The sequence below is a fragment of the Carcharhinus amblyrhynchos genome, unplaced genomic scaffold (genome assembly GCF_965287045.1).
Source record: "Carcharhinus amblyrhynchos unplaced genomic scaffold, sCarAmb.v2.hapA scaffold_38, whole genome shotgun sequence".
Lineage (NCBI taxonomy): Eukaryota > Metazoa > Chordata > Chondrichthyes > Carcharhiniformes > Carcharhinidae > Carcharhinus > Carcharhinus amblyrhynchos.
In genome coordinates this window covers 3,605,858-3,621,460 of record NW_027649779.1, presented here as the reverse complement: position 1 = coordinate 3,621,460, position 15,603 = coordinate 3,605,858, and the positions used below count along the sequence as shown (strand labels likewise).

General features: G+C 43.2%; 1 protein-coding gene and 5 non-coding genes across 6 annotated transcripts; 3 read left to right on the top strand and 3 right to left on the bottom strand.

The window, feature by feature from the left end:
• Window positions 1-184: 184 nt before the first annotated feature.
• trnai-uau (transfer RNA isoleucine (anticodon UAU)) lies at window positions 185-279 on the bottom strand. The gene is made up of 2 exons: window positions 242-279; window positions 185-220 (listed from the first exon to the last, which is right to left on the bottom strand). It is a non-coding gene; the product is annotated as a tRNA-Ile (tRNA).
• Window positions 280-1,957: 1,678 nt separating this feature from the next.
• On the top strand, window positions 1,958-2,029 carry trnaq-cug (transfer RNA glutamine (anticodon CUG)). The gene has a single exon. It is a non-coding gene; the product is annotated as a tRNA-Gln (tRNA).
• A 954-nt stretch (window positions 2,030-2,983) lies between these two features.
• trnar-acg (transfer RNA arginine (anticodon ACG)) lies at window positions 2,984-3,056 on the bottom strand. Its single transcript has one exon. It is a non-coding gene; the product is annotated as a tRNA-Arg (tRNA).
• Window positions 3,057-4,436: 1,380 nt separating this feature from the next.
• Window positions 4,437-4,509, bottom strand: trnaf-gaa (transfer RNA phenylalanine (anticodon GAA)). Its single transcript has one exon. It is a non-coding gene; the product is annotated as a tRNA-Phe (tRNA).
• A 908-nt stretch (window positions 4,510-5,417) lies between these two features.
• Window positions 5,418-5,490, top strand: trnat-ugu (transfer RNA threonine (anticodon UGU)). Its single transcript has one exon. It is a non-coding gene; the product is annotated as a tRNA-Thr (tRNA).
• Window positions 5,491-10,784: 5,294 nt separating this feature from the next.
• Window positions 10,785-15,361, top strand: LOC145362401 (putative G-protein coupled receptor 139). Its single transcript, XM_080218446.1, has 2 exons — window positions 10,785-11,007; window positions 14,460-15,361. The coding sequence occupies exons 1-2, from the start codon at window positions 10,785-10,787 to the stop codon at window positions 15,359-15,361; spliced, it is 1,125 nt and encodes a 374-aa protein (XP_080074572.1).
• The last annotated feature ends 242 nt before the right edge of the window (window positions 15,362-15,603 follow it).

Below are 15,603 nucleotides of genomic sequence, written 5' to 3'. Positions count from 1 at the left end.
GTGATTACCACATTCACCTAACGAAAAATTCCCTGTTGGGAAGTGGGCAGAAATATATTTTCTTCATCAATCATCAATGGATTATTTTTGTTGTTTTTCAATTCCACCCCCGTTCTGGTGATCCCCAGATTATGAGGTGGTTAAGGGATTAGACCACTGGACGATCTTCTCACCAAAACGCAAGTACTCCTGGTGAGGGTCGAACTCACAACCTCGGCATAGCCCGCTAGCTGTACTGCTGTATAAGTACCGCGCGCTAACCGATTGCGCCACTGGAGCACTGCACTTCACTGACTTTTGTCAGATTATTAAAGGCTTCCGCAGCGTTACCTCCGTTAATAACCGTTATTCGAGGCCACATTTCAGACCGGGAAACAACCTCATCAATGATTCTCTTTCCCCCGGCTCCACAGTGAGTGAGACAGGGAGAAGCAGCAGGATTACATCCCGCAGTCTCAAATCGCCAGCAGAATGTGGCGACTGCAGCTTCAATCAGCGGGTTACTGCCCATCCCCGAGACACAAGGTCCAACCCGTTCAAACCTCCCCATACACCGAACACAAGCTCAGCAAAACGCAGATAGATTATATCCCGCTCACTGAACCTTCGAGTAGCATTTACACAACACCCGAGTGATTCACAAACAAAATTCACACCAACTTTCCAAAGCTTTTCAGTGATAAATTCCTCCATTTGGTTGAAAAGCTGAGTGTTGGGAATCTGGAAATGAGCACCATGGGATTTGTGTTATCCAGTGACTTGTTTCCCAGGGTGAGCCTCAGGTTTGTAATTCCATTTGTGTTGTATATTGAAGCGAATCTTATATCAAAATTAGAAGAAAACAAGGAAAAAAGTAAATCTTGGAAGAAATCCTGAGGGAAATGGATCACAATAATTCGGAAGGAGGTGCAGTTGTGAATGGTGTTATTGATGATTGAGTGGAAAGTATCGGATCGTTGGGCCACTGGTGGTCAGTTCCCTTCCCTCCCGTTGAATTCCTCCCTGTGATAAGAGACTTGGGTTCATTTTACCTGCCCGTTCATAGGAGAAAGGGAATAACCAACACACTACAGCAGTGCTGCTGGATCAACAGAACTAAAGAGACTTGCATAGAATTGTAAACAGCGCGGTCATGCTGCAGTTCTGGAAGAGGTTTTCAGAAATAGAATTGTGGTCATTGACACACTAGTTTAGAATATACTTGACATCGAGAGTCTCATTTTCTGTGGCGCAATTGGTCAGCTGTTAACTGAAAGGTTGGTGGTGCGAGACCACGCAGAGACGGTTTTTTTTTTACTATTTTTCTCACTATCAGCATTCATAGGCAAACACTTGCCTGTTTGCAAAGTGTCCGTGGGTGCTAAAAAAAAAGCTCTCAATTGTTACCGGCTAGACAATTATCTGGTATTACCAACATTATTTAATGACAACTGACTTCAAACTTATTAAATATAACATTATATATATGCTTCCATTATACCATGAAAAAAATACAATTGAAACATGAACTTGTGGCTGAGCATTTGTTCCTATTCCACATCCCTACTTCCATTCATTCCTGGATAGATCATAAATCTGTCTAACCCAAACTGAAATGTGTTCAATGATGGAACATCGGAACCCTCTGGAGTAGAGAATTCCGAAGATTCACGAGCCTTTGAGTGAAGCAATTTCTCCTCATTGCTGTCCTAAATCATCAGCGCCTTATCCTGAGATTGTGTCCCCGTGTTTGAGATTCCCGGATCAGGAGAACTAATGTTTCAGTTTTGTAATACTATTTCTTGATTCTCGTTAAAGATGTTGAGATTTTCCAGCATTTTTATAGGAGGAACCAGTAAGGGCAATGCGAGTATGAATGGGTGTTGGCCATTGAGGGGATTGCTCAACGGGATTTACATTTCTCTCTGCTATTCAAGGTGGCAGAAATATTGAATGAGGATTTTCGGCGCGCGTGTGTGGTTCCGTGGTGTAATGGCGAGCCCTCTGGACTCTGAATCCAGCGATCCGAGTTCAAATCTCGGTGGGACCTTGTTTTCACATGCAGATGGTTGATTTGCTGAAGAGTGTTTTGTTTAAATGTATCACAAAGCACCAATCGAGAGGACAATTTGTCAGCCAGTTCAATTGGTCTGACAATGCACAGTATGATAATCCTCTGGTTCCAGGTGTCTGCAACGTCAATGCTTTTCGTTTTTTTGCTGCTCTTTAATTCCTCTGTTGGAAAATAAAAAGAAGCGGTTTGTGTCGCATAATAGCAATTCGACTCGAGTCTGGCAATTATTGAGCAAGTGTGTGTGTGTGTGTGAGCGTGAGAGAGAGAGATAGAGAGAGAGTGTGTAGGTGTGTGTGCATGTGTGATGTCCCCGACTTGCCCCAAATTTTATAAATTGCCTCTCCCCCTATAAACTTGCCCTAATCTAGTTCACCTCGATTAAATCACTCCTCAATCTCCTCTCCAATGGACAACAATCCCAGCATCACAAACCAGAAACTTCTGGCTAATTTGAACTTTTCAGAATAAAACTTACTCCGAAGAAATTCCTCCATCTGTTTTAACTGAAATTTGTCAACTTTTAAAAAAACTCTGTATTTTGCTTCTTAAAATTAAACATGCTTAAAAGAAATTCGTCAACAGATTTCATCAACTTTTTTTTAGAAAATATTTTCACCATTCTGAAAAATGTAATATTTCCATGTTTATTTTTCGAGAAATTTCCAACTTTTAAAAGGTAGCTTAAGCTTGCTGACGTATTTTTCCCAAATACTTGAACGAGAATTTTTCATTTAAAAAAGAAACATTTTTCTTTCAAAAGAAAAGTTTTTTCTTTTTTTTGTCAACTATTTTTTTTGAAAAATAAGTAGCTAAGATAAATATCTTCACAGAAGCTGATTGCATTTGGTCAACATTTCCCAGAATTGGTCTAAAATTAATGAAAAAAATATTTTTCATGAACACGAACATGAAGTTTTTAAAGTGATATAGCGAGCCAGCCAGGAGTCGAACCTGGAATCTTCTGATCCGTAGTCAGACGCGTTATCCATTGCGCCACTGGCCCACAGCAAAACCACCTGCAGCACTATTTACATATCCGTCCGAAGCTTCAAAATTGGCGGAAACATGGTCAAAACATATTCAATTTAGTGAGGAAATGTTACATAATTGAAATTTGCTATTCTCACTCGCAGTCATTCTACTTTGCCTTGAATTGAGTTAACCTGCTGTGTTGGAATTCGAACCCTGGTTCTCAAAGCGTCATTTGCTTCTCTGCGTTATCAATCCAGCGTCAACAACATGGCTGGAAACCGCACCCCTCCCGCCAGTGAACCCACTATTGAATATTACCTGAACACAGATCTCACAATCATATGACATTGGCTCTTACTTCAGCCTCAAAATACATTCAGGAAAAGACAAAAGTGCTGAAAATTCATGACAACACAGAGCAGGAAAGAAGATAGACCGATTCTGACTCAGCACACATTTTATCAGTTCGTTCAGTGGCTAAAAGAGCTGGTCAGAGGCTGGGAATCCTGCAGGAGTAACTTACCTCCTGGCTCCCAAAAAACATCGAACATAGAACAGTACATCACAGTACAGGTCATTCGTCCAATGATGTTGTGCTGAGCTTTGTCCGAACCCAAGATCAAGATCAAGATCAAGCTATCCCACTCCCTATCATTCTGGAGTGCTCCATGTGCCTACCCAAGAACCGCTTGAAAGTTCCTAAAGTGTCCGACTCCACTATCACAGCAGTGAGTCCATTCCACACCTCAAACACTTTCTGAGTAAAGAACATACCTCGGACATCCCTCCTATATGAGCCTTATAGCTATGCCCCCGAGTGACAGCTACATCCACTCGAGGAAATAGTCCCTGAATCAGTGGAACAGTCCACCATCGACGTGGCACAAGTCGGGAGTCCGATAGAATGTTCCCCACTTGTCTGCATGATGCAGGGATCCACCAAAGGCACCTTAGACAGCACCTTCCAAACACAAGACCACTTCCACCCGGCAGCACCCCCGCACCCCTCCAACACCACACAGACAACAGCATCACCAAGCCTCTCAGCTTTCTGTGTGGCGCCAATGTTACTTGCCATTTGTCAGCTCCAAACGTAAACATAAAGTAGCCGACTGCGGACTTTCGAAATCTGAAATAAAAACAGAAAATACTGGGTAATGTCAGTACGTTTGGCACTATCTGTGGAGCGGGAATCAGAACTAACTTGTCTCGTCCAAGATGGGTGTGGGCGCCTGCCATGTGGGTGTCCGAGTGGGCTCTTTCCGTGCTCTTAAACTCTGCCTTTTTACGGAGCCAGTCAGCAGAAAGCCATTTGGTATTTGGTTTGCTGCAGCTTGTGTGAACTGATGTTTGAAGACAGTGTGAGGCAAAATGTACAACCAATTAGCACAGAAAACCAGCAAAATGATCCTGCCGAAACCCGGGATTGAACCAGGGACCTTTAGATCTTCAGTCTAACGCTCTCCCAACTGAGCTATTTCGGCTGGCGGGTAAGCTACGAGCTTTCGTTTCCCAGATATCTAAGAGAGCAATGATTTCTGCCCATTCGTTAATGCATCATTTTCATCTCTCTTCAAATAATCTCAATCAATTGTACTCAGTGATAAAAGCAAATTACTGCGGATGGGAAAAGAGGAAATGATCCAAAATCTCCCAATGTCTGACAGCACCTGTAAGGAGTGAAAAGGGCGGACGTTTCGATTCCAGATGACACTTTATCAAACGGAGTTACTCCGATCGAGAAGACAGACAGGAACACAGGCTGAATGGCTGTTTGTCGATATAAGCGACAGAATAGCAAACATTGAGACTGCAATCCCTGCCCAGAGGATGGATTGGGACTTTCTAACTGAGATTCAAATCCCGTCATTTTCACCTCCCGTCATTTCTCATCGTGACTTATTTTTGTTGAAAATTATTGGAAATAAAGCAATGGGCACAGAGATGGTCAATTCATTCCAAATCTCTCACATCAGCAACACTGAAGGTCCAGTGATCAGGATCGGCGCCGTGACGCGGTTTCGATTTCCAGTCACGGAGTGAATCATTTTCTGTTTGATTCTTTATTTAATGAAAACACGCCTCACAGCGTCTGTGAAGGGAACAACATCTAAATCTTCCAGCTGGATGAACTGGCATTGGAGCTGGGGAAGTCAGAGATGTAACACTAAGGGTAAACTCTGAAGAACATACATGCCAGATACACAACATACATGTCAGATACACACATAACACACATGTCAGATGATGTCACTTTCAAGGTGTGTCTTTTAACTTCCTGCTCTCCACCTCAGACATTTCCACATTCATCAAAAATCCCCCACCACAAACCCCATCCTGCTCCTCAATCCACTGATAATCTTACTAGTACCGGAAGGTGCTCACAGCATTTGTCTCTATAGCTCAGTGGTTAGAGCACTGGTCTTGTAAACCAGGGGTCGCGAGTTCAATTCTCACTGGAGCCTCTGTCCAAAGTTTAGCTAATACAAACTGTTGGAAAAAGGAAAATAGAGTGGGAGGCGAAACGGAGTCCTCTTCTGAGTGGAGGGGCAGATTAGGCGCTAATTTGGAAAGCAAAACGATGTTCTTCTTCGTGAAAAGAAATCGAAAGACCAGAACATATTTGACGAGCTGATAAATATAAATGTTGATATTAAGAATGAAATAGATGCGTTTGTACAAGGAATGTATAAAGTTAGCATGTAGGTGCAGCAGATATTTGGAAGGGAAATTACATTTTGTTCTCATTGCCGGCAGACTGGAGTTTAAAAATAACGAGGTGTTTCTGCTGCTACACAGGATTTTGTGGAAACCAGGTTGAATACTCTGCGCAGATGTGACTTTCACATTTAAAAAGGGATATGCTTTGCATTAGAAACGGTAAAGAGAAGGTTCATCAGATTGCTCCCTGGGGTCAGTGAGTTGTCCTGTGATGAAATTCTCTGGAGTTTAGAAGAATAAGCGGTGATCTATTTAAACTTACACAGTTCTGATTCGGTTTGATAGGATGGAGGCTGAGAGATTTTCTTTTTCTCTGCTGGTCGGGAATCTAACCCCCTGCTGCACAGATCAGCGGCTGGTCATTTAGGGCTAAGATAAGGAGAAATTACTTCACTCAAAGGGCAAGAATCTTTGGTATTTTCTGTACCTGACAGTTATGTACGCCCCATCATCGAGCACATTTAAGGTCGGGATAAACAGGTTTCTGATCTCTTGGAGAATTCAGGGATATGGGAAGCTGGTGGAGAAACTAAGTTGTATCCCAAGATCAGCCATGATGGTATTGAATGGTGGGAATCTCGATGAACCGAGTGGTCTGCTCCTCCTCCTATGATTCATGTTAGAATTAAAACAGAAAGGACTGGAATTTCTCAACAGGGGTTGCAACAAATGTGGAGCAAGACACAGAGTAAAGTTTCCGAGTTCAATATGATTCTTTTCAAACCAGTAACTGAGTGTGAATTATAACAACCAGCACAACATCGAGACTGCAAACACTTCCAGTATCACTTGTGTCTGTCTGTTTGAGCACACAATACGATCAGATATTTCAGATGGTGATTAACCATATTAGTCTGCACCTATAAACCCATTAAATTCTGTTGGGGACTGAACGAAATGCGAATAAATGCTCGGTGTCAAAATCGAACTTTCCCCTCAGTGCACCTTATTTCACAGAAAACATTGGAGGGTGAAATCAGAGAAATGATAACATGTCTTGAACATCGAGGTTCAGATAATGTTGAGCAACAAACTGAAATCAAACAATTTTCCCTTACCCGACATGAGAAAGTTTAATGAAAGTTCCTGCCTGGATTCGAACTGGGGACTATTCATGTATTAGGTGAATGTGATAACCACTACACTATAGGAACAACTCAGAAAACGCTAGAGCAAAACAGCCTGACTATAATGTTCAACTAGGCTGTGTCGCTGCAGGTTCCGATGGTTAGACTGAGAGTCCATGTCACTGAATTCAGGAAGATAACCGTTACTTTCAATCTGATTCTACAACTTATCCCGAACAGCAAAATTGAAGAGCGTTCGTCTCGCAAATGTCTAAGGGATCAATGATTTCTGTCCATTCATTAATGCATCATTTTCATCTTCCTTCCTATAATCATCCGCATTTTGTACCATCAGCGCTTTGTAACCTGTCGCTCTCTTTTTTCCTTGTTCTTTAAATGTGACATTTCCAATTCAGATACTAAAGAGGAAATCTCCCTGATACTGATTGCGACAGAACTGGTGCAAACCGGGGAGTAACACAGGATTGTTTAACAGAAATAAATCTACATTCCCTGACTAGGAATCGAACACGGACTATAGCAGTGAAAGCACCGAATCCTAACCACTAGACCACCAGGGAAACTAATGGAAAGTTTCTAAAATATTAATTTATCCATGAGCCACCTGCCTTTTGTTTTATCTCTGACTTTTTATTCACCAAATACAAGTTTATCCTTCACATTGCCAAGTTGATATCACACACAAGTGACAGTTTCAATCAATGAAAGCTGTGATTCCTGTTAGCTGGAACAGGAAATGGACAGTGAGGTGAAATAGTCCCGCAAACTGCTCATGTGACACTTTCAATTTCCAAAACCCACCAACCCCATCACTGTGGCTCCTGTGAAACTTGGAAGGTAACACACGGCAGGCTTTCATCACGGAGGGTAACGGGGACAAGTCATTTACCAAACGATATCATGTCGCTTCTCTTCCCGTTTCTGTCTCTGCCTCTCATTCAGCTCCCTTTGGTTATCCAGCTCCAAGGTTAAATTAGCTCCTTGATACAGAAACAGACAGTTGGTAAACCCAAGCTTCACCTGGAAAGCAGGGAAAACGAATGTATGACACACGGCATTGAGGGGAGATGGAGTTTACAGATGACAGCACAAAGAAACACAGATATCTTATCTTCCTGATCCAGTTACTGATTCCAGGAATGCACACAGTGAGAATTATCCACTGTCACACTCTCCTTCCAGCCTTGAGCACGGAGTTAAGTTTTGAAGTGTTTGAGTTCTTGCTCCAGTAATTCAGGGTTTTGTTGAGACCACATTTGGAACAGTGTGTGCAGTTTGGATCCCCGCATTTTAGACAGAATTAAAGCAAAATCTGAGGATGCTGGAATCTGAATCAAAAACAGAAAATTCTGGAAAATCTCAACACCTTTAATGAGAAAGAATAGATAGCATTAAAAAAAACTGAAAGATTATATCTCCGGATCCGGGAATCTGAAACAGGGGGGCACAATGTCAGGATAAGGCGCTGATGGTTTAGGACAGAGATGAGGAGAAATTGCTTCACTCCAAAGCTGGTGAATGTTGGGAATTCTCTACTCCAGAGGGTTCTGATGTTCCATCATTGAACACATTTCAGTTTGGGTTAGACAGGTTTATGACCCATCCAGGAATGAATGGAAGCAGGAACATGGAATTGGAACAAATGTTCAGCAACAAGTTCATGTTTCGATTGTATTTTTTTAAAGTTTAATAGTATAATGGAGGCATGTATATAGTTATATGTAATACGTTTGAAGTCAATCGCCATTAAATAATGTTGCTAACACTAGATAACAGTACAGCCGAGAACAATTGACAACTTTTTTTTATTGGCACCCACGGGCCCATTGCCAACAGGCAACTGTTTACCTATGAATGCTGATGTTGAGAAAATAATAAAATTCCGTCCCTGGGTGGTCTCGAACCACCAACCACCACCACGTCATCAGGTGAGTAGAATTTTCCACTCACCTGACGACGGAACAGTGTTCCCAAAGGTTGTGGGTTTACTCATAAATAAACGTGTTGGACATTAATCTGGTGTTGTGAGACTTCTTATTGTGTTTACCCCAGTCCAACGCTGGCATCTCCACATTATGGCTACAGGGGATGTCCCAAAGGATTGGAGAATGGCCAATGTTGTTCCTTAGTTTCAGAAGAATAGCAAGAATAATCCAGGTAATTACAGGCCGGTGAGCCTTACATCACTGGTAGGGAAATTATTGGAGAGGATTCTTCGAGGCAGGATTTATTCCCACAGGAAATAAATGGACGTACTAGTGAGAGGCAACATGTTTTTTTTGAAGGGGAGGTCGTGTCTGACGAACTTATTCGAGTTTTACGAGGAAGTGAACAAAGATGATTGGTGATGATACGTGGGACAGTGAATGTTGTCGACTTGGACTCCAGTAAGGCCTTTGACAAGGTCTTTCATGGCAGACTGGCGCAGAAGGTGAAGTCACATGAGATCAGAGGCAACGTGGCAAGGTGGATACAAAACTGGTCAAAGAAGTCAGAGTTTAACAGTGGAAAGGTATGTTTCTGAATGGAGGGTTTTGACAAGTGGCGTTCCTCAGGGAGCAGTGCTGGGACCATTGCTGTTTGTAGGATAGATATAAATGAGTTTGTAGGAAAATGTAACTGGTTTTATTAGTAAGTTTGCAGATGATACAAAGGTTGGTGGATTTGAGGAAAGTGATGAGGACCATAGAGGATACAGCAGGATATAAATCAGTTGGAGACTTGGGTGGAGAGATGGCAGATGGAGTTTAATCTGGATAAATGTGAGGTAATACATTTTGGAAGTTTTAAAACAGAAAGAAAGTATACAGTAAACGGCAAAACCCTCAAGGCAGATACAGGTACATCGGTGGAGAAGGTAGTCAAGAAAGCATACGGCATGCTTGTCTTCCTCAGCCGCAGGATTGAGTTTAAAAATTGGCAAGTCATGTTGCAGTTTTATAGAACCTTAGTTCGGCCGCACTTGGAATATAGTGTTCAATTCTGGTCGCCACGCTACTGTGGAGGCATTGGAGAAGGTACATAAAAGATGTACAAGGATATTGCCTGTTATGGAAGGTTTTAGATATGAGGAGAGTTTGGAGAAACCTGGTTTGTTCTCACTGGAACGACGGAGGTTGAGGAGAGACCTGAAAGAATTATCCAAGATTATGAGAGGCATGGACCGAGTAGATAGAAGCTTTTCCCAGGGTGGAAGAGCCAATTACTCAGGTTCATAAGTTTAAGGTGTGAGGGGCAACATTTAAATAATATGTAGTCAGATGTTTTATAGAGAGTGTGGTGGGCATCTGGAACTCGTTGCTGGGGGAGGTACTGGAAGCATATATGGTAGTGACTTTTAAGAGGCGTCTGGATGAATGCATGAATAGGATGGGAATGGAGGGATATGGTTCCCAGAAGGGTACGTTTTTTTCTTTAGTTGAGTCGGGTAGCATGGTCGGTGCAGGCATGCAGGGCCAAAAGGCCTTTTCCTGCGCTGTAGTTTGCTTTGTTCTTTGTATTTCCAACTTTTCATACCTCCCTGACCTTCAACACCTCATCTAGGCTGTAAATGTTCTACTTTGGTTATAAAAATTGTTGGATTGCAGGGGGTTAAGTGAAGTTGTTTGTTTAATGGCTGTAATTGATGTGAGTCTCCATGGATCTGATTAGTGTGCCTGGGGGGTTTCCCCTCTTCTATTGATAAGGGATCCCGTTCAATGTGTTCTCCCATTGAATCAGCGGGAGCGACAACTCGGACACTAACAGAGTTCAGCGGCTGTGGAGAGAGAGGGAGGGAGAGGAGAGATCAGAATCTGGGAACAATGGATTAGAATCTTCCAATAACGGATCAGAATCTGGGAACAATGAACGGGAATGTTCCAACAATGGATTAGAATCTGGGAACAATGGATTGGAATGTTGCAACAATGAATCTGAATATGGGAACAATGGATTGGAATATTCCAACAATGGATCAGAATCTGGTAGCTACGGATTGGAATGTTCCAACAATGGATCAGAATCTGGGAACAATGGATTGGAACGTTCCAGCCAAGGACAGGAGTTTATCCTATTGGATATCTTGGTTTACTGCAGATGAATCGTGGATAGCATTAGCTGATCGGATTGAATTTCTACTGCACGCGATTCAACACTTTTACTATCCCCTCCTAGCAATTGTTGGTGTTCCAGGTAAGTCCCTGGCTGGAATTGAACCGGCCCGACTGCCATGAGAATCAGAGCAGGCAACGGGTGGCGAGGGGCGGTGGGGTGGGAGTGTAGGAAGGTCTGTTGAGCACGGGCGGGATTTTACAGTTTTGGGAAGAGTGAGACTGTGAAGTCCCGCCCCCTGTGTGCAGTTTCTCATTCTAGAAAGGCTGTTTATTTTTCTTGTCATTTACTGTATTCGGTTTGTTGCTCTTGTTGTTTCTGTTAAATCTCTGTATCTAGTTATTAATTCTTTCAGCAATTGACAAATGTCTCCGGACCCATGGGCTAAGATATCGTCTGTGTGCTGTGACTTTCCATAGACCTATGGCCTCAAACTCTATTTCTTTCGTGAGGAAAACATTGAGAACGAATCCTTAAACTCTCGACATGAAACACCAGTTCACTGCTGATCGCCCACCCAGTCACCAGCACACAATCCATCCACAGAACTCTTTTTACCCTCTGCAAAAAAAACGAAAACACTGCTAATAACCCATGCAGTCACCAGGCTGCAGCATCCGTTGCATTGGTCATATCTGCACAGCAAGATCTCACAGAGAGATCTTTCATGTTTTGAAAAGTTTGAAGTTTATTCATTAGTGCCACAAGTCAGCGAATATCAACACTGCAACGAAGTTACTGTAAAGATCCCCTTGTCGCCACTCTCCAGTGCCTGTTCAGGTCCACAGAGGGGGAATTTCGCATAGATACCACCAACGCAGTACACATTTCAGAGTGTGGGAGGAATCAGGAGCACCTGGAAATAAAAGAAAAATGTCCCTGCTAAAGGGAAAAAACTTTTCTCCCGATCTATGTGCCACATCATTTTGTACAAATCACTCAGGTCCCCCCCTCCTTCCCCGAACTGAAAACACTCCCCACCACCAACAACTACACCTGCTCCCCCTCCAGCCGTCTCTGCCCAAAGGTAAAAAGAAATGAGCCTAAGCAGCTTCTCCTCATAGCTGAAACTCTCCAGCCCAGGCAGCATCCTGGTGAATCTCCTCTCCACCGTCGCCAGTGTAATTGCATCCTTCCTGCAGTGTGATGACCAGAGCGACACACAGCACTCTTGCTCTGATCTAACCAGCATTTTATACACTTCCACCATAACCTCCCAGCACTCGTATTATACGCTGCGGCTGCTAAAGACAATGTCTTTAGCATGTCGTCTTAACCACCTCAACTACCTGTCTTGCTGCCTTCAGTGATGCCCATTTATACAGCCCACATTCATTCTGGTCCTCTGCACTTCCTCACTCTCGACCGTTTATTGTACATTTCATTGCTTTGTTAGCCCTCCCAACGTGCATCACCTTACATTTTTCAGGTTTCAATTCCATTTGCCCGCCTGGCCAGCCTGTCCATTACGGTGGCACAGTGATGAGCACTGCTGCCCCACAGTACCAGGGACACCTGTCCGATTTCTGCAATATATTGTTTCTATGAATCTATGAGTTGGTTGGTACATGTCCTCAGTAGAATTTATTTTTTTTTTCCCCGACAGAACAAGGTGGTGCGTTGTTTCCTGAATTAGACTGGCTGCTTTTGTGGAGCAGCAGTAAGTGTAAACAGTGTCAATGTGTTTGAGGTTGGTTTGAGTGATGGACTGGGATTTATTCATGAGGATTTGAAGTTGCCTGCAGTCTTGGACAGAGCATGAGACATTCCAAGCTGTGATTCAACCAGAAAGAATGTTTTCTATGGTGAATCTGTAAAGTTTGTGAGAATCGTGGCTGACATATCAAATTCCTTAGGCCTCTGAGAAAGTAGAGGCATTGGTGGGCTTTCTTAACTATTGCATCGTCATGGAGGGAAGAGGACTGGTTGTTGATGATCCCCATCCCTAAATACTTGATTCTCTGGACCATTTCAACTTCATCCCATTGTTGTAGACAGGAACATGTACTCCACTCTGCTTCCTGAAGTCGATGACTATCTCCTTTGCTTTGTTGATATTGAGGAAGAAATTATTGTGGTGCCACCAGTTCACTAGATTCTGCCTCTTCCCTTTTCTTGGTGTCATCGTTGTTTTTGTTTGAGATCTGACCCACTGCAGCGGTATCATCAGCAAACTTCGAAATCAAGTTGGATGGGAATTTGGTCACACAGCCATTGGCATATAAAGAGTGTAGTAAGGGGCTGAGGACACAGTTTTATGGGGCATCGATGTTGAGGATGATTGTGGAGGAGCTGTTTTGACTGACCTTATTCATTACTGTCTGTCAGGTTCAAATTGCAGGGGCAGGAGCCTAGCCACAGACCATAGGCTTTGTACATGAATTTTGTTGGAGTAATGGTGTTAAAGGCTGAACTGTAGTCGATAAACAGGAGTCAGTGTTACAATGTTGACTGTAAGTCAGGAAGACGGTGTCTGTGGACCTGTCGCAGGGATAGGTGAACTGTAGTGGATCCAGACAATTTGGGACAATGGAATTGATTCATGCCATAGCTAACCTCCTGATGCATCACATAATTTGAATATAAATTTCACTGGACAATAGTCATTAAGACAGGCTGCTTCTTTTTTTCCCTTTGGTAGTGGCCTTGGTTTGAGTTTTTCTTACCTGGTGCATAGATCAGCAACTTTCGTAATGAAAGAGGACTCACTGATCTCCAGAGGTCCAGTAGGACATAACAGGGCAGCAGGAAATACACTGGGCACTATGGACCTTAGCTATATACTGAACCCTGAAGCTTTAGTAACAAACCCTGGTAGTTGTGTTCTGTGCCATTCGAGTGTAAGATTACTGTTTCTTCCAATGTTGTGTGAACAGCGGACACAATGCTGTGGTCTCCACTCCAGGATACAGTCCCGGGTAAATATATTAGTGATTCTGAGCTCTCGAGGCATCAGGATCTCCCTCTGTTAACTGTTAGGATTGTCCAGGGGAAAGGGTGTAACCAGCACTGATTGGTACCAGCTCTGCTGCAGGGGTTGTCTGTGAGATGTCTGACAGACAGCAGGTTACCACCTACAGGACTCCACTCCAGGATTTTCTGTCAGGATTTACTCCCTCAGCCTACTCACCCTCTGAATCTGCCACAAGGTGGAGGGACTATTAACCTGAAGCTGAGTGAGGGTCAATGTTGAGGACTCCCTGGAAAACTCTCACCCAAATGTATATCATTTTGTGGCTACCATGGAGCAGGACGGTGACAAAGTGGTTAGCCCTGCTGACTCACAGCATCAGGGACCTGGGTTCAATTCCAGGCTAGGGTCACTAACTATCTGCAGTTTGGACCTTCTCCCCACATATCTGTGTGGGTTTCCTCCAGATGCTCCACTTTCATCTCACACTCCAAAAGATATGCTGAATTTAAAAATAAAATTCTGTGTGAGTACTTTTAAAAAAAAATTCTGCCCTTTCATAGTCTTAATGGTAATTTCTTTCACTGAATATTATCTAATTTTACTCTTTATTTCCTGACAGTGAACATAATCACAATTGTGACGTTGGTGAGCAGAAACTGTGGTCTGTCCAAATGTGTCACTCGTTACCTGGTGGCCATGTCAGCGGGGGATCTGCTGGTCATTATCCTCGACCTGATATTGAGACACATTCCCATTGTTTATCAGGAACAGTTTTATTTCTTGCGCTCACTCCCCGTGTGTAACATCCACGCCGTCCTGCTTTATGCAGCCACTGACTGTTCTGTCTGGTTCACCGTCACTTTCACCTTTGACCGATTTGTGGCCATTTGCTGCCCCAAGCTGAAAAGTAAATATTGTACTGAGAAATCCGCGGCTGTGGTTCTGGGAACAGTGACGGTGCTGAGCTGTTTAAAGAACATTTTCTGGTATTTTATGTTATTAAATACATATCAGCTGGTGAATCTCCCCTGGTTTTGTGATTACTCAATAGATGTTGTGGAATCTCTGGTCTGGACAACAATCGAGTTCCTCCATAACATACTAACCCCGTGTGTCCCATTCATCCTGATTTTGCTGCTCAATGCTCTCACCGTCAGACATATTTTAGTGAGCAGCAGAGCACGCAGGAGGCTCCGGGCTCACAGCAGCGGGAAGAATCCCAGAGACCCAGAGATGGAGAGTCGCAGGAAGTCCATCATTTTACTGTTGGTTATCTCAGCAAATTTCATCGTCTTATGGGCGACAATAATGGTTTATTCGATATGGATTAGAATGTCTGATTTCGGCTATCAGTTGGTATGGTTAGACCTTTTTGTTATGGAATTGGGCTTCATGCTGCAACTCACAGGTTGCTGCACAAATACTGTCATTTATGCTGTGACGCAGACTCACTTCAGGCAGCAGCTAAAAAATCTACTGAAATATCCTCTTACTGCAATTCTTCAACTCAATACACCCTGAGATGAAACTACAACCACAAGGCCTCTGACTATTCCTACTGGACATTCAAACTGTAAATCACCAAACAGCCTCACAAGACCGAAAGAGTGACAGATAGAGAGAGGGCAGTGTAAACAATAGTTAGAGTGATAGAGAGACAGAGATTGACGGAGAATGGGAAAGGTACAAAAACATGGAGAGCACTGGAGTTTGAAAGAGTTTCTAACAGCTACTGGGAAAGAAACAGGGAGACGGAGAGAAAG